Source organism: Galeopterus variegatus, unplaced genomic scaffold (assembly GCF_000696425.1).
Source record: "Galeopterus variegatus unplaced genomic scaffold, G_variegatus-3.0.2 Scaffold10088, whole genome shotgun sequence".
Taxonomy (NCBI): domain Eukaryota; kingdom Metazoa; phylum Chordata; class Mammalia; order Dermoptera; family Cynocephalidae; genus Galeopterus; species Galeopterus variegatus.
In genome coordinates this window covers 259-22468 of record NW_007736199.1, presented here as the reverse complement: position 1 = coordinate 22468, position 22210 = coordinate 259, and the positions used below count along the sequence as shown (strand labels likewise).

Here is a 22210-nt window from a genome sequence, read left to right as displayed (position 1 = left end):
AGCGGCTCTGGGCATCATGGACTCGTGTCCTGGTTCTGCTTTTCTGATGCCCTCTTAGCTATAGCTCCCTCTGTATGTGGATTTCCTCTTCAGACTGGCAGCAGCAGTTCCAAGAGTCACATCCAGACATGACAACGACCCCAGAGGGAGAAGGGTTGTATCTTCCTTGTAGTCTCCCTTAATCAGGGACGAGATCTTCCTGGAAAATTGGCAACTTTCTTTTTTTTTTTTTTTTTTTTTTATGATGACCGGTGAGGGGATCTTAACCCTTGGCTTGGTGTTGTCAGCACCACACTCCCCCAGTGAACTAACCGGCCATCTGTATATGGGATCCAAACCCGTGGCCTTGGTGTTATAAGCACCACACCCTCCTGAGTGAGCCACAGGCCGGCCCATGGCAACTTTCTTCTTTGACAGAGACTGGACCAACCTGATTTTCTGAAACACAGCTAGACTGTATATCCCTTGCAGCCAAGTGTGCCATGTGACTGGGTTTTATTCAAAGGTATAAGCAGAAGTGATGACACCTCTTCCAGGCCTGGTTCATAAAGCTTCCTATGCATGATCTTTTGTGCTTCTCCCCTCCACAGGCTTGATGCAGAACGGCACAATGGCCCTGGAGGCCATTCTCAAAGGTGGCCAAGCCATCCAATGGAAGGAGCATGGAAGGAGACTTACTCGAAAGAAATAGCATACTCAAAGTAAATAATCTGAGGAGAGTTTAACAACAGGACTATTTACAAAGATGTAGGGAGGGTGTAGGGAAGCCACATAGTAATAGGGGGCTCTGTATCTCTCCTAGGTCCACAAGCGTTGACCCCATCCTGCCACCAGTGCTCTCTATTGCCCAAACCTAATTGGGAGCAGAGGGCAAGGTTGCTTGCTGAGCTAGACTATAAGGGCAGAGCACAGTGGAGAAGGGTGGAGAGTGGGTTTGGAAAGGCAGATGGGGGCCGGCCCGTGGCTCACTCGGGAGAGTGCAGTGCTGATAACACCAAGGCCACGGGTTCGGATCCCACATAGAGATGGCCGGTTAGCTCACTGGCTGAGCGTGGTGCTGACAACACCAAGTCAAGGGTTAAGATCCCCTTACCTGTCATCTTTAAAAAAAAAAAGAAAGGCAGATGGAAAACACCCAGCACAGAATTATTCTTGTGATGCTCAACGTCTCACGACTTGGCTAGTAAGGAACACTCTTTGTCTTCTCAGCATGTCCCATGACAACTCTGAAAATACCTTGGCTTTTCGGTGTCAACATGTTCCAAGTCTACCCAGATTTTTACTGACCCAAGACGTGGAAACAAATACCTCCCTCAGAGTCCTGGAGTTACTTTTACTGGAAAACAGCAGTAGAGGCTAACATTTGTGTCATCAGGGATGCCCAGAAGGGCTGCTGTTAGGCCATTTTTCATAGTGAGAGCTGAAGATATATCTTTTGAAAGGTCATAAATACACAATAATTTGTTCCACCCTTATTATGTTAGTGACCCACTATTTTACTGAGAACTGGTTCCCTTGGCTGATAAGATTTCCTACAATGATGACAAGAAGACAGATGCAGAGAAAAGCAGTGGAGAGGATGTACTGAGACCCCCATAGCTCCCCAGTCCCTGGTGCCCCACGGCAGCTCTGTCCATGGATTTTGTAAGACATTGTTTATATCTTTATAACTTCCTCTTTCTGATGAAGAAATCTGCTTCTGCTACTTGCAACCAAAAGTCCTGCTTAGCTCACTCTGATTTCAAACACATCACATGATCTTCCTCTCAGAATCTTTGGAGACAAACTTCTGTGTCTTGTATAGACAATCTTGTTATATCTATATCACCACTTACTTCCTTATACCCTTGGAATATTTCAGAGCAAATCTCAAACACAGTATCATTTTATCTAAATACTTCATTAATTTTATTGCAGCTGAATTTATCAATTTTTAAAAATTTAATAGCATTATTGGGTTTTTTAAAAGAAATCCTTCCCTATAAATTCTGTAATTTTTCTTTTAAAATTAAAGTTTTGCTTTTTACTTTTAATTATGTAATCCACCTGGAATTGATGTTTTGGTGGTGTGAGGTAGAGAATTTGGGAAGGGGTAAATGGAAATGTTCTCTATCTTGATTGTTGTGGTGGTTGCACAACTATGCATTTGCCAAGACTCATAGGTCTATACAGTAAAAAGGGTTAATTTTACTGTATGTAAATTATACCTTAATAAATGTAACTTTTAAATCATCATTATCCAGTAGGAAAATTCAAATTAAAACCAAGTGAGAGGACAGGGGCATGCCAAAAGGACCCAGGAGCTATCACAGGAGCCCTTTCTCCACATCTTTTTTCAGGGGAACTATTGCTTTTCCACTCTCAGTCTGTTTAGTGTAGGGGGCTGATCATTCCTGGCTCTAGAAGTGAGTTCTATGATCGCAAGTCAGGCCAATCAGAGCACTACATTCTCCTGGCCACAGTGGCTGGTTCAAGGTGAGGCCTATGACCTAAGACCTAGCCAATCAGCACATTCCAGTCTTGGGATGAAACATGACCTAAGTGAGAAGAGAACTAAAGCTCTGGGAGTCAGGAGGGGAGGGCTTACTGGAGAATGAAGCCTACTCAGAGAGGAAAAGAAGCAATAGAAGAGAGTAAGAGTAAGTGAGCACTGAGGACATTGTTTACGCCTCTAGATCCATCTCTGCCTGAAGTTCAATAGTGATCTTCAATTATGAGTCAGTCAATTTCCCATTTTGCTTAAGTTACTGGGGAAAATCAGTCACAAAGCCAGCACGATGGTCAGCTAGCTGGATGCCCAATGATTGTTATGTAGCAGACACTTAACTAGAGGGAAGGAACTTAATAGGAATAAAATTACCTGACCTGCTCCTTGAGGTGATGGCAACTAAATGGAGTAGGTGAGTGAACTTTACCAAAAAAGGACATAAAACCTGTGGTCCCTGCCTTCAGGGATCTCTCAGTCCACCAAGGGAGAGACAACTAAACAAATAAATGGCATTTGGTACAATACAAGAGATAAGTCCCTAAATATTTCCTTGTTAAAAATAATATTTTCCTGGGCCGGCCCGGTGGCGCACTGCTACAGTAAGCCGCTTGGGAAGCGTGGCGGCGCTCCCGCCGAGGGTTCGGATCCCACATACAGACCGGCCACTCACTGGCTGAGCGAGGTGCGGGAGCAACACTGAGGGTTGCGATCCCGTTGCCGGTCACGAAAAAAGACAAAAAAAGGAAAATAAATAAATAAATAAATAAAATAATAATAATAATAATATTTTCCAATGATTCTAACATATGCATTTTTTTCACATTTAATGTCTCTGAAATTACAATGTGTCTTGTAAACAATGGCTTATAATCATTATGGTCAAACAGGAAGCATTGGCGTTGTCATTGCTGGTGCCTGGGTGATTTGAACACGCTGTTCATATTGTCGTCACTTCACATTGATTTAGGTACTACTCATGTTGATTTAATTGCCTTTTAAAATGTCTTTTAAAAGTTTATACTGTGATTCAGCACTGAAGTGGAAGGTATTGTGTAGGTGCAAAGGCACAGAAATGGAGCAGCAAATGTCAGTTCGATGTTAGTAAAGAGAATAAACAATGGTGGAAGAATGGCTATGGTCCACTTTTTCTTGCAGTGTAATAACCACGTGCTTTATAGGAAAGTACCTACAGGTAAATTACATGATGCAGGTTTTATACTGAGTTAATTGTGTTGAATAAGACAGAACGTAGGTGTGATTCAGGTGTGATTTGCACTCTGACAATGAAGTTCTGGGAATACCATAACCACTGTATTTTGCTTATATTTTTGTTTTAATATATGTACAAGAATGTATGGGGCAAAGGAAAAAGAAGAGCCCTCACCGTTGCAGGAGCCACTGAGTCAAGTGGCAGGCAACACCCCTGGCCCAGACCCTGAGAGGCCCATTGGCTGCTCTGGGCCCATGGTGCCCGCCTTCTGGGCTTGCTGGCCATCACCAATGTGCTGACCAATGGTGTGCTGCTTGCTGTGCAGAGCTTCTCCTGCTTGCCCTATGGGCACCTGGCTGCTGTGCTGGGCAGTGCCATCAACCCCCTTGCCTGCTGCTTGGCCGTGGCCATGCTGTGCAGGTCCCTGGCAGGGATGGGTGGCCTCTCTCCACTGGGCATGCTCTTTGGAGCCTAGCTGATGGCACTGGAGATCCTGAGCCCCCACCCGTCCATGATGGGCACTTCTGCAGGGATAGTCTTTGTGGATGCTGTGTCTGGGCGTGTTCTCATATATGAAGGTGGAAGCCAGCTCCCTGCTGCATGATGGGGGCTGGTTGGCCTTGCTGGTGGCCTACATGGCCATCCTGGTGGGCTCCCTGCAGTGCCATGGCCATGTTCCCTCCCACCAGCATGTACCACATGTTCTGCAGTGGAAAGGACTGTGTGGACCCTTGTGGACCCTGAACCTGGGCAGGTGGGGACTTCACTCTGTCCCACCTGTCTTCACCTCGAGGCTGTTACAGTGTCACACTATCACATGGGCATACTTGTGGGCACCTGCATACTCCACAGGAGACCCTGGCACTTCAGGCCAGGGTGGGATCAAAGAGCAGTGTTGGAGCCAGGGACTGTGGGCTTGGCCCTTAAGCTTAGAACCCTCATGGAATTTGCACAGTAAAGTATTTTTATTTAAAAAAAAAAAAAGATGTATGTGACAAAAATATAGATCTAAAGAAGTCTAAAAGAGAGCTCTTTTAATATGTTTAAAACAAAAAGTATAAGTGATAAGCAAGGGGCCGGCCCGTGGCTCACTCGGGAGAGTGCGGTGCTGATAACACCAAGGCCGCGGGTTCGGATCCCATATAGGGATGGCCGGTTTGCTCACTGGCTGAGCATGGTGCTGACAACACCAAGCCAAGGGTTGAGATCCCCTTACCGGTCATCTTTAAAAAAAAAAAAAAAGTGATAAGCAAGCACTGCTATAATTTAATAAGCAGCATTTTTTTTCTTTCTTAGTGGCATAGAAAACAACGAAATCCCTTAAAACTGAATGTGCCTATGGTCAATGGACTCTGTTGAGTGCTTACTGTGGGATAGGACTTAGGAGTGTAAGAATATACAACTCATTGTAGAAAGTTCCTGCTGCATACAGATTACAAGGTATTAAAGGTGAAATGGTACATAAAGGAAAGCTGACGCTCTACTTACCGGGTCCAGAGGTCTGGATCGTGCCCAAGTCATCACCGTGGATACTAAAATAAATACCTTTCGCTTTTCAAAATGGCTGACTTCTTCATTCAGTGCTGTAGGGCCAAAAAGTGTAAGGGTTATTTGGATCTGTGCAGAACTTGCTTTTGAAATTGTGTGTACTGTCAGTTACCAGTGGGGCTTTCTTCAAGGAGCAACTTAACAGCAGGGTGCTGTTACCTCTGATGCCTCATTGTCTCATCCCCATCATTCAAGTTCTGCCAGTTGCCTGATGCCATATGAGTTCAGTTAAAAAGTCTTGGGCCGGCCTGTGGCTCACTTGGTAGAGTGCGGTGCTGATAACACCAAGGCCACAGGTTCGGATCCTATATAGGGATGGCCGGTTTGCTCACTGGCTGAGCGTGGTGCTGACAACACCAAGCCAAGGGTTGAGATCCCCTTACCGGTCATCTTTTTGAAAAAAAAAAAAAAAAAAGTTTAGACCCTTCCTATTTCCTGGCCTGTGGCAGCGTGCTTTCACTTTTTTGGAGGCTTTACTGAATTCTCCTGACTCTTTGATAGGTACTGCTCTNAGGGTTAATTTTACTGTATGTAAATTATACCTTAATAAATGTAACTTTTAAATCATCATTAGCCAGTAGGAAAATTCAAATTAAAATCAAGTGAGAGGGGCCGGCCCGGTGGCGCACTGCTACAGTGCGCCGCTTGGAAGCGTGGCGGCGCTCTCGCCGAGGGTTCGGATCCCACATACAGACCGGTTCCCGCTCACTGGCTGAGCGAGGCGCGGGGGCAACACCGAGGGTTGCGATCCCGTTGCCGGTCCCGGTCCGGTACGGGCGCAACACTGAGGGTTGCGATCCGTTGCCGGTCACGAAAAAACGACAAAAAGGAAAAAAAAAAAAATCAAGTGAGAGGACAGGGGCATGCCAAAAGGACCCAGGAGCTATCACAGGAGCCCTTTCTCCACATCTTTTTTCAGGGGAACTATCGCTTTTCCACTCTCAGTCTGTTTAGTGTAGGGGGCTGATCATTCCTGGCTCTAGAAGTGAGTTCTATGATCGCAAGTCAGGCCAATCAGAGCACTACATTCTCCTGGCCACAGTGGCTGGTTCAAGGTGAGGCCTATGACCTAAGACCTAGCCAATCAGCACATTCCAGTCTTGGGATGAAACATGACCTAAGTGAGAAGAGAACTAAAGCTCTGGGAGTCAGGAGGGGAGGGCTTACTGGAGAATGAAGCCTACTCAGAGAGGAAAAGAAGCAATAGAAGAGGGTAAGAGTAAGTGAGCACTGAGGACATTGTTTACGCCTCTAGATCCATCTCTGCCTGAAGTTCAATAGTGATCTTCAATTATGAGTCAGTCAATTTCCCATTTTGCTTAAGTTACTGGGGAAAATCAGTCACAAAGCCAGCACGATGGTCAGCTACCTGGATGCCCAATGATTGTTATGTAGCAAACACTTAACTAGAGGGAAGGAACTTAATAGGAATAAAATTACCTGACCTGCTCCTTGAGGTGATGGCAACTAAATGGAGTAGGTGAGTGAACTTTACCAAAAAAGGACATAAAACCTGTGGTCCCTGCCTTCAGGGATCTCTCAGTCCACCAAGGGAGAGACAACTAAACAAATAAATGGCATTTGGTACAATACAAGAGATAAGTCCCTAAATATTTCCTTGTTAAAAATAATATTTTTCAATGATTCCAACATATGCATTTTTTTCACATTTAATGTCTCTGAAATTACAACGTGTCTTGTAAACAATGGCTTATAATCAATATGGTCAAACAGGAAGCATTGACGTTGTCATTGCTGGTGCCTGGGTGATTTGAACACGCTGTTCATATTGTCATCACTTCACATTGATTTAGGTACTACTCATGTTGATTTAATTGCCTTTTAAAATGTCTTTTAAAAGTTTATACTGTGATTTAGCACTGAAGTGGAAGGTATTGTATAGGTACAAAAGCACAGAAATGGAGCAGCAAATGTCAGTTCGATGTTAGTAAAGAGAATAAGCAATGGTGGAATAATGACTACGGTCCACTTTTTCTTGCAATGTAATAACCACATGCTTTATAGGAAAGTACCTACAGGTAAATTACATGATGCAGGGTTTTTTTTTTTGTTTTTGTTTTGTCTTTTGTCTTTTTCCCTGTCCGGCAACGGATCGCAACCCTCAGTGTTGCCCCCGTACCGGACCGGGGACCGGCAACGGGATTGCAACCCTCGGTGTTGCTCCCGCGCCTCGCTCAGCCAGTGAGCGGGAACCGGTCTGTATGTGGGATCCGAACCCTCAGGCGGGAGCGCCGCCGCGCTTCCCAAGCGGCGCACTGTAGCAGTGCGCCACCAGGCCGGCCCCCATGATGCAGGTTTTATACTGAGTTAATTGTGTCGAAAAAGACAGAACGTAGGTGTGATTCAGGTGTGATTTGCACTCTGACAATGAAGTTTTGGGAATACCATAACCACTGTATCTTACTTATATTTTTGTTTTAATATATGTACAAGAATGTATGGGGCAAAGGAAAAAGAAGAGGCCTCACCATTGCAGGAACCACTGAGTCATGTGGCGGGCACCGCCCCTGGCCCAGACCCTGAAGCCCATCGGCTGCTCTGGGCCCATGGCGCCTGCCTTCTGGGCTTGCTGGCCATCACCAATGTGCTGACCAACGGTGTGCTGCCTGCTGTGCAGAGCTTCTCCTGCTTGCCCTGTGGGCACCTGGCCGCTATGCTGGGCAGTGTCATCAACTCCCTTGCCTGCTGCCTGGCCGTGGCCACGCTGTGCTGGTCCCTGGCAGGGGTGGGTGGCCTCTCTCCACTGGGCATGCTCTTTGGAGCCTAGCTGATGGCACTGGAGATCCTGAGCCCCCACCCATCCATGATGGGCACTTCTGCAGGGATAGTCTTTGTGGATGCTGTGCCTGGGCGTGTTCTCATATATGAAGGTGGAAGCCAGCTCCCTACTGCATGATGGGGGCTGGTTGGCCTTGCTAGTGGCCGACATGGCCATCCAGGTGGGCTCCCTGCAGTGCCGTGGCCATGTTCCCTCCCACCAGCATGTACCACATGTTCTGCAGTGGAAAGGACTGTGTGGACCCTTGTGGCCCCTGAACCTGGGCAGGTGGGGACCTCACTCTGCCCCACCTGTCTTCACCTCGAGGCTGTTACAGTGTCACACTATCACATGGACATACTTGTGGGCACCTGCATACTCCACAGGAGACCCTGGCACTTCAGGCCAGGGTGGGATCAAAGAGCAGTCTTGGATCTGGGGACTGTGGGCTTGGCCCTTAAGCTTAGAACCCTCATGGGATTTGCCCAATAAAGTATTTTTATTTAAAAAAAAAAAAAAAGGATGTATGTGACAAAAAGATAGATCTAAAGAAGTCTAAAAGAGAGATCTTTTAATATGTTTAAAACAAAAAGTATAAGTGATAAGCAAGCACTGCTATAATTTAATAAACAGCATTTTTTTCTTTCTTAGTGGCATAGAAAACAAGGAAATCCCTTAGAACTAAATGTGCCTATGGTCAATGGACTCTGTTGAGTGCTTACTGTGGGATAGGACTTAGGAGTGTAAGAATATACAACTCACTTTAGAAAGTTCCCACTGCATACAGATTACAAGGTATTAAAGGTGAAATGGTACATAAGGGAAAGCTGACGCTCTACTTACGGGGTCCAGAGGTCTGGATCGTGCCCAAGTCATCACCGTGGATACTAAAATAAATACCTTTCGCTTTTCAAAATGGCTGACTTCTTCATTCAGTGCTGTAGGGCCAAAAAGTGTAAGGGTTATTTGGATCTGTGCAGAACTTGCTTTTGAAATTGTGTGTACTGTCAGTTACCAGTGGGGCTTTCTTCAAGGAGCAACTTAACTGCAGGGTGCTGTTACCTCTGATGCCTCATTGTCCCATCCCCATCATTCAAGTTCTGCCAGTTGCCTGATGCCATATGAGTTCAGTTAAAAAGTTTAGACCCTTCCTATTTCCTGGCCTGTGGCAGTGTGCTTTCACTTTTTTGGAGGCTTTACTGAATTCTCCTGACTCTTTGATAGGTACTGCTCTTATCTGTGTTTTACAGATGGGGAAATGGAGGACAGTTTTGCCAGAACCATAGAGGAAGTGATGGGACTGAGAGTCCAATCCCGACAGCCTGGTTGCTAGACCTGTGCTCTCCCCACTACGACATCTGGCTGGATGCATGGAGTAGGTTGGACATGAGGGATGCAGATCAGAAGGGAAGGCACTCCTAGGATGTCAAAAAAGGCAACCCTGTTTAGCTTAAGCTGTCATGGGAGGGAGTAATTTGGGCTCTACCCACCCTTCCCACTCTATCTGGTCGAGGGGAGAGTGGCCTCCACCACGGGAGCCGAGTGTGTGCTGGAGAGCATCGGTAAGGTGGGAATGCTTGGTCGTGAACAATCTGTAGGAACGGGTACTTAGAATGGAGGTGCACAAAAAGCTGAGTATTTGATTTCCAAAACGTTTGTCACTTTGCAGGAGGGCTCTCTACACATTTAAGCATTGAATCTCAGCTAGTGATTCCACTAAAATATTCTTCATGATGTATATTTTTCCAGAACAAAATCTAAACTATAAAGTGAAATCTAATTAAATTGTCAGAGGGTCTAAGTGATACAGTTGTCATGGTACGTTTTTGGTCTCATGAGGTGATCCCTTAAGCAACAAGCAAAACAATGAAATGCTATTATCCTGAATCTAATAAATGTATGGATTCCTACCCTAAGATGAAAAAGCATTATTGCATTAAGTCTAAGTAAACTATGTTTGCGTATTAATCCCAATTTTGAATGTTAATTTTATTTTCTATTTTTATTCTAATAATAAAACTTGTCTCTTCACTTTAATTCTGTTCTTTCAACCTTTCCGCTCTGCTGCGCTTCAGACTGGCCTATTTTGTGAATCCATGGCACACTTTGAGGTCCTCTAGCAGGACCTTTTATGTACGATATTTGTAATGGGTCTAAAACAATCTGCTTGTTCCCTTTTGAACAGACCCATTGCCCATATATGCAGATGTTTTCTCTCATTTCTAATAATGTATTCCTGTCTCCCATATCATCCTGCCTTCCTTTCCTGGTATCTGTGAAAGGGAAGGTAGGAGCATTCTAAAACAATTAAAATAATCTGATAAAATGTTATTGAAAATTAATATATATCCACCGAAAGAAAAACAAAATCTAAGCATGTGCATCAGGTAAAATGACAAAGTCCCCGCTCCTGTTCTCCACAGCCCCACCATCCCCGTGTCCCCCAGGTGACTCTGGTGACAGACTGAAGGTCTCTGACTACACTTTCTTGTAGACACACACACTCTATATCTCAAAAACAAAGTAATTCAGTTAAAACCTTTTCTCCAAATAGAGAAGTAAAATTTTCCTAATTATTTAAAGCTCTTCTTTAGAATGAAGACAGAAGCAGTAAAATGTACTTTACATTTTAAAGCTCATAAAAATAAATGCTGGGTCAAAGTTTGAGAAAGGATTAAGTTCCCTTGAGGGGCAGTGGGGTGGTCCTATGAAAGGGTCGATAGTCATCTGTCACAGCAGGAATGACTCATGTCCAAAATTCACAATCAAGGGACATCCATGTAGGCATCTTTTTGTATTAAAAGAAACTAGGTTAAATGAGAGAGTGGGGATAAGGTCATCAGGAAATGCAGTGAATTGCTGCTCTTTATTCTAATCCCTGTTGTGCTTTTTAATTTTCAAAATGTGTACAGGTTTTACTTCAGCAAAAAATATTAGAAGTTTAAAGAAAATTGCAAGTATACATTATAAGAAAAATCAATTTTCAGAGCCTGGCACAAAATAAGTACTCAATAAACATTAGCTTGGATTATTATTTTAGGTGGTGCAATTATACATCATCTGTAAATATTTGCAAAGGGACCAAATGCAGAAAGTAGGCTTTAAACAAGCTCTGTTCCAAAAGTTGATAATATGTGTATATTTTTGATGTATACCTTACTGGATGAAATTTAGGCACTAAGTTATAAATGAAAAATCAAACATTCTAAGCTCCCAGGGAATCCCACACATCCACAGACAGTACTTTTCTGTCATCATTTCCCTGCATATGGTACAGTCATTCCTGAGGCTCCATTCCGTTTCTTTGAAATTGAGCCAAAATATAGCTTTGCTGTTGATCTAATTCAAGGGGGCAAAGTACTGCCTGTTCTTTATATTAAGTTTTATTGGAACCCAGCCCATTCATTACATGTTGTTTATGGCTACTTTTCCTCTACAATGGCAGACTAGTTGGCCTGCAAATCCAAAAAATATTTTCTATCTAGCCATTAACAGAAAAAGTTTAAGGACCCCTGATCTAATCTACATAAAACAAAAATATCGAAGGTATTGAAATGTAAGGTGCCGAATGTCCTTTTTGGTTGTTCTATTCCAGAATGATTATTCAGATAAGCTGATTTTTTTTCTCCCTTGCTCCAGGTTTAATGAGGAGATGAACCACAAAAGCACCAAACTGCTAAATGCCAGGTCTCTTAGACCTGAGGTCGTAAGAGTTCATTACATTTTTCAAAGCATTTTCAAAATGCAAGCATTCTCTACACGCCCTCCCCGACCTTTGCCATCAGGGAACATTTGTTGAATTGATGGAATCCTTTTTTTTTTTAAAAAAGATGACCGGTAAGGGGATCTTAACCCTTGACTTGGTGTTGTCAGCACCATGCTCACCCAGTGAGCTAACCGGCCATCGCTATATGAGATCCGAACCCGTGGCCTTGGTGTTATCAGCACCGCACTCTCCCGAGTGAGCCACGGGCCGGCCCAGAATTGATGGAATCCTTACAGTTAGAAATACTCCCTCTCCTCTTACAGTCACATCACTCTTGTGTACAGCTTTCTAGTGACCATGCTGCCCTCTATCTTGCATTGAAGTTTCTCACGCCTGCCTTAGGTCTGTTGTGTGACTACAAGTGCCTTGTGAGTATAAGCCTTTCATTGTCTTTGTATCTCTCTAGTACATTGTCCCTACCTTCTTAAGCAGTGCTTGTGGAATGAATCAAGGTCGAATTTTAAAGCTAATGTCTCCTTTCTTCTGATGATTAAAAATATTCCATTCTTCAGAAGTACCTATTCACAGGCATATTCATTAGCATGGATTTCATACATTTAGGTAAGTCTCAGACCAGTTTTTTCATGGCCCTAATTTGCCTAGTGTTCATTAGATGACTCTTAGGTAAAGCAATCTGCACAAAAATAGCATCCCTGAGGATAAAAGAGTGCACTTCACTGACCAGATACTGCCCATATGGCTTCTTCCACCTGCTGATGGCTCTCAGTGATGTTATAAACAATAACATCACACTCCAGCAGGCGCATAAGAAGGTCTTCTCGAGAGATGGCCTGAAAAAGAAAATTGACAGTCATTTGCTTTAAGAAGCTAACAAGGTAACCTTAACATTTAGGTGGAATGTCAATTTCCAAATTAGATATGCTACATTGAAGAGTCCCACAGGAAATGCTTGCAGAAGGATTTCTATTTAAAATGAAAGTTTGGCTCTCTTCTGTGTATAGTTTTCAAATAACAGAGAAGTTTGTGAAAATAGCCTGGAACAGATAATTAAAAAATTGCACAATGATCTTAGGTACTATATATGCATGCTGTTTAAACTCCAATTCAGAAGGGAAGAATTAGAACACACTGGAAGAAGATGAATGAGGCATTTAAAGCTAACTCAAACTCTATGTAAGATTATTTGAGAAATTATATATCATGAATCACTCAGAAGTGCTGATGAGTGATTAATCTGGATTGTTTCAGAATCCTCAAGATGGAATTAATCTGTTCTCTTTCTAGAGGAAAGGTACCTTATTACAGTTGATCGTTGGGAATATTTTAAAAGTACAGAAACTTTTAATGGTTAAAAATGTAAAGTTCTTACATGAGACAAAAGTAACTTTGGTGATCACGGTGTTTTAACTAATCATTCACTGCTGCTTGGATGCCAGCACTTTTCCCAACAGGACAATAGCATGGGTGAGTACTAAGATAACCATAGCGACTCAGTATTGATAACACCAAGGTCAAGGGTTCTGGTCAACATACCAGCCAGCTGCAAACAAACAAACAAAAAACCATAAAAAGACCCTGGATTTCCAAACCAAGATTTGCATTTGTTGTTATTTCCATTGTCCCCGGCATCAGATATTTCCTTGACCAGCTGCATTAAAGAAGAACTTTTCAAATCAAACTTGGTCTCATACCACACAACTTGGTTGGAGAACAAAGGAAAGTAGATGCTTTTCCTTAGGAAATGACAGGACTGCCTTGGTGAGGTTAACACATCCTTGTTAAATTCAACAGCATACATTGGCCTGCTAGTTTCTCCAGCCCTATTCTCTAAGTCCTTTTGCACCATTTGCATTAGTTTGCTAGAGCTATTTTAACAAAGTACTACAGGGCCGGCCCGGTGGCGCACTCGGTAGAGTGCGGCGCTTGGGAGCGCGGCAGGAGAGGGTTCGGATCCCATATAGAGACCGGTCCGCTCACTGGTTGAGCGCGGTGCGGGCGCGACACCAAGGGTTGCGATCCTGTTACCGGTCACAAAAAAGGAAAAAAACAAAAAACAAAAACAAAAAACAAAGTACTACAAATTGAGTGCCCTAAACAACAGAAATTTATTGTCTCACAGTCTGGAGGCTGAAATACCAAGGTTTCAGCAGGGCTGGTTCCTCCCAAGGGCTGTGAGGGAGAATCTGCTCCAGGTCTCTCCTCTAGCTTCTGGTGGTTTGCTGGAAGTCTTTGACATTCCTTGGCATTATTATAGATGCATCATCTTGATCTCTGCCTTGATGTTCACATGGCATTCTCCTTGTGTACATGTCTGTGTCTAAATTTCCTCTTTTTATAAAACAAATGTGTCACAGACCAGTGACACAGACACCAGTCATATTGGATCACAGTCCAACCTTAATGACCTTTTAACTTGATTTCCTCTGTAAAGACTCTATCTCCAAGTAAGGTCACATTCCGAGGTACTAGGGATTAGGACATCAACATATCTTTTTTGGGGGGCAAAATTCAACCCATAACACCAGCCATTCAGTTTATTTTCAGGGCTGAATGCGCAAGAGGGAAGACACTCTGACAATGTTGATCCAAACATCAATTTTAGCCTTATCAATAGCATGACTGTGTGAAAGGATTACCCTCCTAGTACACCTGGCAGTGATCTAGATTTAGGAATGACACACAGGCAAAAGGAAGAAAGAACACTGGAAGAACAGGAAGAATCAAGATGCAGTCCAAGATAAAGAAGATGAAGAATTTTCAAGAGAATAGTCATCCTGACCAGATGTTGAGTGACCACATTCATGCATTTATTTGTTCTCCCAACAAACATTTGTGGGCCCTGCTTTTCACCTTGAGGGTAGAGGCAAAAATGAATAATATACAGGTCCTGATACTACAGGGCATCGTGTGTGTATGTTTTGCTGGGAAAACTTTATAGTCTTATGTAGACAAGGACACAACTAAGCACACAAGAAGCCTTTGTACAAATTAGAAAAAGGCAATATGCTCTTGGTGGAAAAATTATAAGAAGGCATACACTCTGGGGTGCAGTGTAGCCAAAAGAACAGGCTGCCATTCAGCCCCTATTCACTTCTTTAGCCAGGTACCCTTGTGGCAGTATGCAACCTACACAGCCTGATGTGGCAGCCCCAAATATGGAAAGGGCTATCACAGAGGTGCATTTGAGGTTTGACGAACTAGGAGGAAGATGTGATTATGTCTCAAAGGAGTTGACATTTGAGTTGGGTTGAAAGGGTTAATATGAGCTCACCTAGAAGAGTCTGGAATGCCCAGGGCATAGCAGATTGTTTGCTGTGTTTTACAGTGGGAAAGATTTGAGCATATGTATTGGTGGAGGCAACTTTTACAACCTGGACCAGCCTAATGTTTTCCCTCTTACTCACCTTTTCTGCTATCCTTGCTTCTTACTCTGGGCTCCCCGCACCCATGCTCTAGCTAAACTGGTACTTTCTATTCCAAAGCACGCCATACACTTTCCCAGGTGTTCCCTCTTGTATGATGTTTTATTCCTTCCTTATCTGCTTGGCAAGCTCTACTTGGCACTGGAGGCCCAGCCTCAGTCCCATCATCTCTAGTAGGTACCAACCTCCCAAAAAGGGCCATCTGCAGGACTTTGTGCTTTTGGAGGCTCTGGGAACTAAAGATCAGAGGAGCTTAGGGGACCTCGGTGTGTTTGGCAGGGACAGTTTGAAGCTTTCATTTGCCTGGCTCAATAGATAAGACTGAAAACTTTTCAACTGCCCTTTACAGAGTGGCCTGGGTGCTGCTGTGTGCACACCTCTGTCATCATGTTTACTGTACTGCTGCAGAGCCCCTGCTAGGCTGTGAGATCCTTGTTCATCTTGGATCCTTGGGGTGCTCAATACACGTTCACTGAGTCAAATTCAGGTAAATAGTGAGAGATGATGATCTGAACTCATGCAAATGGCTATGGGAATGGGAAGAAGGGGCTGCTTAGAGAGCTATCAAAGAGATGGGTTGAGGATCCCACGAGCACTAAGATGTGGGAGGCAAGGGTGAAGGAAGAGCCCACAGCAACCCGAGGCCTTCTGCTTTGGTGGAGGGTGAGTGCATGAGGAATGATGTAAGGAGCACTGCTGGTTGTCTACAAACATCTACTTCCTCTTCCTCTTTCCCAGAACCCCAATTTTGTGCAGATCCTGCTCTATGCAGCCTGTGGATAATTAACTCCATCCTTTGGCCTAGGGGATGAGTGTTATTGATCTGAAGGCAAGTAATTGGTTCAGGAAAGGGCATATAACTCAATTCTAGACAGGGGACTCAAGGAGATGCTTGCTGGGGTTGTTCTTCCTCCTTTCTTTGAGACCTTCTGGAAGTTTTCTTCATCAGGATGTCATTGTGTATGAATCTAAGGCCCTGGATTATTGCAGCTTTGCTGCCAGCCTGAGGATGAAGTCACCTCCAGGGGAGGACAGAGCTCAAGAAAGGGCAGGAAAAGTAGCTGGAGCCCCTGGATCACATCAGTCCTGAAACCATTCTACCTCTGGGCTGCCAGCTACATAAGCTGATGAATTTCCTTATTTATTAATATAGTTTGCCTTGCCTTTTTTTTCTATTAGTTATTTTTTCCCCTATTACTTAGCCCCAAACAGCCCTAACTGATAGAGGAAGCAAGATCTTTCTTTTTAATTAAAAAAAATTATTTTTGGCAGCTGGCTGGTACAGGGATCAAACCCTGGAGCTCAGTGTCATCAGCACCACAGTCTAACCAACTGGCTAACCCACAAACAGCCCTAACTGATAGAGGAAGCAAGATCTTTCTTTTTAATTAAAAAAAATTATTTTTTGGCAGCTGGCTGGTACAGGGATCAAACCCTGGAGCTCAGTGTCATCAGCACCACAGTCTAACCAACTGGCTAACCCGAAGAGGATAAAAAAAAGGATAAAACTTAATCTTTGCCAGTGACTGAGAGAACTTTAAATTGGACAATCTAAAGTAAAAGAAGTTAATATTTCTTTACAGTGTTGGTATTGTTTGAGCATGTTTTTCCTTCTTATCTGCACAATGCTTCTCTCCTCTCTTAAAAGCAGTGGTTCTTTTCTCAACTGCATGTGCTACTCTTATTCTTTGAAGACTCTGGAGCTTTATGAAGAAAAGCAACCATGGTACCAACCAGACCCCTTTTGGGTCTACTGCTCTCCTAAAAACCTCAAGAGTCAAGTGGTTTCATCTCTGATTGGTGGCTCAGCTCTTGAGCTCAGTAACCCATTTAAAAAACAAAAACTAGACTAAAATCTACCTGTTTAACTAGATGGTCTCAAATTTTCTGGCATTTTATACAGACTTCTAAATTCTTTTCTAGTCTCATCTATGTATTTCTTCACAAAATCCTATGGTAGAATTCTATGCTATTTTCTAAGAAGGAAAAAAAATCTTCTCTGCATCTTTTTTTTTTTTTAAAGATGACCGGTAAGGGGATCTTAACCCTTGACTTGGTGTTGTCAGCACCATGCTCTCCTAAGTGAGCTAATCGGTCATCCCTATATAGCGATCCAAACCTGTGGCCTTGGTGTTATCAGCACCACACTCTGCCGAGTGAGCTATGGGCTGGCCCTTCTCTGCATCTTCTTGAAAGGGCTTGCATACTTTGCTTTACAATGTAAATTTGTTATCTTGCTTTCTTTAAGGCAGGGTGGGGCCTCACCAATAAGTCTTTTGGAAATAACAGAATCTAAACCTGACTGTCCTTTTCACTAGTGAGCTTTTTTTTACATCTTGAACAAAACCTATAAGATCCTTGTTTGTTCTTGTGGTTTATGTCTGCATATATGCATGTGTAAGATGTATGTTATGTCTATATGTTCATGTCTGTTTGTGTAATTGTGTTATGCTCAAGGTACCAAATTGATTTATAATTAATGCGCACTCATTATATAAATAAGTATACTTTTCAAGTTCACATGACTTAAATCTTCTAAAGTTTTGATAAATATATTTTCAAAATTTGATTCAAACCTTTTACCTGAATTTGTCTCTAGGTCAATATGTCTCCTTATTATCTCAGCTCTGCCTCCTGGCCATGCTGGGAGAAATGATATCTTTCATGCATATACCGCCCTCTGTCTTAAGCTCCACATGGCTCCAAATGCCATGTGGAAACCTGGGACCTGAAATGGCTAGTGAAAAGAAACCTATGCCAAATATTGCATAGGCCCTAGTTTGCATTAACTGATAAGGGTATAGATCTAATACACCAAGTTTTTGGCTGGGAAACCATAAATATGTATTTGGTAAATATAGCTAAAACTCAAACTGGGCTTTGTATAATTTGCTCTGATAAATGGACACCTATTTACTAACCTGAATGTATAAAAATGTTCTTATCAGCACACATCATTGCCTGGGTTTACTAATCAAACGGGTGTACTAATCAAACCGGTTTACTAAAGGTATTTTCACTTAACTGCTCTTGATGCAAAGTTGTAAAAGGTTTTCTTTGTCCCTTAGATAACTGGTTTAAAAACTTATTTCATGATAATTTCTTGTGCTCTCTGCCTTTAAAACCCTTTGTCACTTTGGTTTTATTTTTTATAGTAATTCATGATCTTATTCAACTAAATGATTTAAACCTTTTGTTATTTATCAAAGCTTTCCAACATGAAATTCTGAAAGTTTAAAATAACTTTGAGGAATTCCAAGGGCCCTGGAATTTCTTAAAATATATATAATAGATGTATCAAAACTAATTGGCTTATTTTTTATTTTATTTTATTTTATTTTGCCTTTTTATGACCGGTAAGGGGATTGCAACCCTTGGCTTGGTGTTATCCACACTGCGCTCAGCCAGTGAGTGCACCAGCCATCCCTATATAGGATCTGAACCCGCAGCGGGAGCACCGCTGCGTTCCCAGCGCCGCACTCTCCCGAGTGAGCCACGGGGTTGGCCCCTAATTGGCTTATTTAATAAATTAGACTATATGGGAAAACATTGTCAGTACTAAAGGTGTTACAGATATGTGTTCCAAAATCTTGTAAGGTTCTTAAATAACTGTGTCTTGATATAAATGCTACCAGTCATAACCTTGGTTTAAGTATAATTTTAAAATGTTATGTCTTCAAATATTCCACGAAAAAACTCTGATAGGTACAGTTTCCAGACAAACTTTGAGTTCATAGCTTTTAACTAAAGTTCCAAAATTCTAATGAAAAAACTGGTGAGTTTGTGAAATTGTTCACAAAAGTCAAAACAACAAAAGTTAATTGGTAAATTAATTTAAAAGAATTATGGGTTTTTATAATTTCCTTATTTTTAAACACTGCTGGTTCTCCTAATGTTTTCCAAATGTAAGAAAACTCTCTCTCTTTCGCTATCTGTAACTAACAACAGTTTGGTAAAATGTCATTTAAAACAGAAGTAAAAGTATTTGTTTTCTCCCTATTTGATCCCCCCAAATTTAATAACTTTAAGTATCCTTATGATTATTATGGCAATGTGGCTATTTTTATAAGTTCAATGAAAATTAACTCTCTTTTTATAACAGGATATAATTTAGGACTTTGGATATAAGATAGCACCTCTCACTTCCAAGTTGCTGATCTCTCTCTCATGTTTGCTGTAATTTGGCCTAAACTGCTGCTTCATCCTGCTGTTCATCTTTCCCCCTGATGGACAGATCACTGAAAGAAAGTGAGCAGAAATGTTTCTTTCAATCACCACCTGGGAAAGAGCTTTCCCAATACCGAGAGATTTATACAAAGAAAAGTAAGACCTTTTCAATCAAGATATTGATCATCAATGCTTTTATGAGTTATGCCTTGATCATAAAGGGGGAAATAACATCTTCTCTACAAAAGCAGTTCTCTAAATTTTCCTGGCCTTAACGAGGGTGTTTGCAACTTGGATGAGACATCCTATTCTTAAACAAAAGACTTGTAATTGATCAAAAATTTTACAAAAGACTAGACCCTCTGAAAGCAGTAAGGTCCTGGACAGATTAACAATAACAAACTCTCTGGACTCACTCAGAATCAACTATTTTACGGAGCAGAATCCCATTGGGGAGTTTCAACAATTGGTAATTACACCCAATTCACAGCACCTGGAGTGATGCCGCTGCAGCTGCCCTGAGAGATGATGACATCATCGTCCTCACCTGAAGTAATTTAAAAGGACTTGCCAAGCTAAATGATACTAACTTTGCTTTAAATGCTTTTGTCTTAACTGTGCCAACCTGATCTGTAGCTTTTGCTTTTTCTTTTAAATAAATAAAATGGGGGGAGATGTGGAATATTCTTAAAGCAAATGTCCTTTACAGGGCCTGGTTTCCCAAAGCCTTGCAGTTTCTAATATTAACCTTACGGAGGACTGGAAATTTTCCTCAGGCTATAAAGTCTCTGGTGTAAGATAAAGATTTGTGGCACAGCAAGGTTTCTGGCTCAAGGACAGACTAGTTACTGATTGTTATGTTAAGATACTGAGAAATTGCTGTAACATCACTTAATTGTCTAATGGAATGTCATCTGACCTGTTTCACTGAAAGTTACCAGCCTATATTGTTAAACTATAACCGCACCTATGTTCTCTTCCTGTAACTTCCTGGTCTGGAAAATAAATGCAGGAAGAGAATCCCAATTCGGGGTTAATTTCCCAAGGAAGGGTTGCCTCTCACTGGAGGGTTCTGGCAGGAGATTAACCACTTTGGGGTCTCTCACTGCTCAGAAGAGATGGGCTTTGAGTAATCCTTTCATCTCTGTCACCCAGGGCAAGTGGGGTGACAAATCCATGAGGGGCAAAGAAACGTGTCATGTATAAGTAAGTGGTTTTTTACTGAAGGATATTTCACTTTCACAAGTCACACCCACCATAACACAGAGTTGTCTTGTGTAATGCAGGGTAGAATATGCTTTACGCACAGTCTAGAGAAGAATTTTATGAGTGTGAAAGTCCAAGTCGATCCATCCTCTCCAAGAATGTCTAATTTAAAGTCTTAACTTCCACCAATAATTTAATGTGTAGAAAATGTCCTTGATCTCCACCACAGTAGTAAGACAAGAGCCCAGCCCTGCCCCTCACTACACCCTCTCCCCACATCTGCAGAAGGGAAGGAATGAGAAGGAAAGAGTAACATGTTGTAAAGGTGTCACAATGAAAGGTGACTCTTCCCTTTGTCTACTCCTAGCAAAACCCACCTGGACTTACAGAATATGTCTCCACAGCAAAGTTGGGCCAATGGCTTTCGGGTGTGGAAAGTGTGCCCACAATCTGGAACGTGCCTTCTTTCAGTTTGGCTGATGAGGCTTCAAGGAGAGTTGGCTTATTTTCATCTTCTTCTTCCTCTTCTTCTGTAATTTCTTCAAGTGAAGCCCCAACTACACAGTTAGACAGAAACTGCAAGAAAACAGAAATTTCCCAAATACAATAAATTAGAGCAAGGGTAGCCAACGAATGATAATTCTACAAACTATTCTTTATCGGGGGCTTGCAAGATACCACAGAGGCAAAGCTAAAGCTTTGCAAACTGTCATCTTATTTAAGTTGATTTAATTCTCATAACAACACGGTGAAGTGGATACTGTTATGATTCCCCATTTTATAGACGAGGAACTCAGGCTCAGAGAGCTTACGTAGCTTTTTTTTTTTTTTCCAACCTAGTACGTGCTTCTGAATTAAATAACTTGTTTAAGGATACTATCCTGCTCCAGCAACATGTGGAGCTGGGCTACAGTGAAGATGTTTGTCTTGTCTAGTAGGTATATAGAAATGTAATATGAGTCACTTGGGTAATTTAAAATTTTCTAGTAGCCACATAAAAAAAGTGAAAAGAAACAGATGAAATTAATTCAAATAATGTTTTATTTAGAGATTCTGGGGACCATGCCCTAATGAATGGATTAATAATGCTGGTCATGAGTGTAGTTCTGAGGACTTTAAAAGGGGAGAATGTGAGAGTTTCTCTCTTTCTCTGCTCCACCATTTTCACAATGTGATACCCTATGTCTCTGAAATCACCACCAAAGAAGGCCTTCACCAGATGTGTTTCTTGGACTTCGGACTTCCTAGTCTATGAAACTGTTGCTTTAGAAAACCAGATTCAAATATTTTCAATGGCGGCGGGAAGGGAGTGAGCCACTCGGCGCCGGCAGGATCCCAGACGCCACCAGCAAGAAGAGGAACTCAGAAAGCCTGATGGTGAGTCAGAATCTCTAGTGTCCTTGCTTGCACCAGGGGTAGCTGTTACTACCCAGGTGGATTGCTCTGAAGGACTGCTGAGACCTTGAAGGGGACTCTCAAAATACAAGCACCGAGGCTTGGAGGGCGTCCCATTTTGTGAAATTTACAAAATCCTCCCTGGGAAGAAGCCGCGGGGAGCAGCTGCCACTTGGCCCCCGGCCTTGCTGCTGCTGCCCTCAGCGCCAGGCCGGGACGCACAGCCCCGCCACCAGGACTCGGGGTCCGGCGACTGCGGTTTTTGCTG

General features: G+C 42.6%; 1 protein-coding gene across 1 annotated transcript in view; it reads right to left on the bottom strand.

The window, feature by feature from the left end:
- LOC103609786 (adenylate kinase 7-like) overlaps positions 1-21123 on the bottom strand; it is a gene marked incomplete at both ends in the record, with an annotated part of 62826 nt that extends 41703 nt beyond the window's left edge. Inside the window, 3 exons of the mRNA XM_008594072.1 lie at positions 8869-8963; positions 12474-12582; positions 20935-21123. Coding sequence (XP_008592294.1) covers positions 8869-8963; positions 12474-12582; positions 20935-21123 — 393 coding nt within the window. The remainder of the gene's footprint in view (positions 1-8868; positions 8964-12473; positions 12583-20934) is intronic.
- Between the last annotated feature and the right edge of the window lie 1087 nt (positions 21124-22210).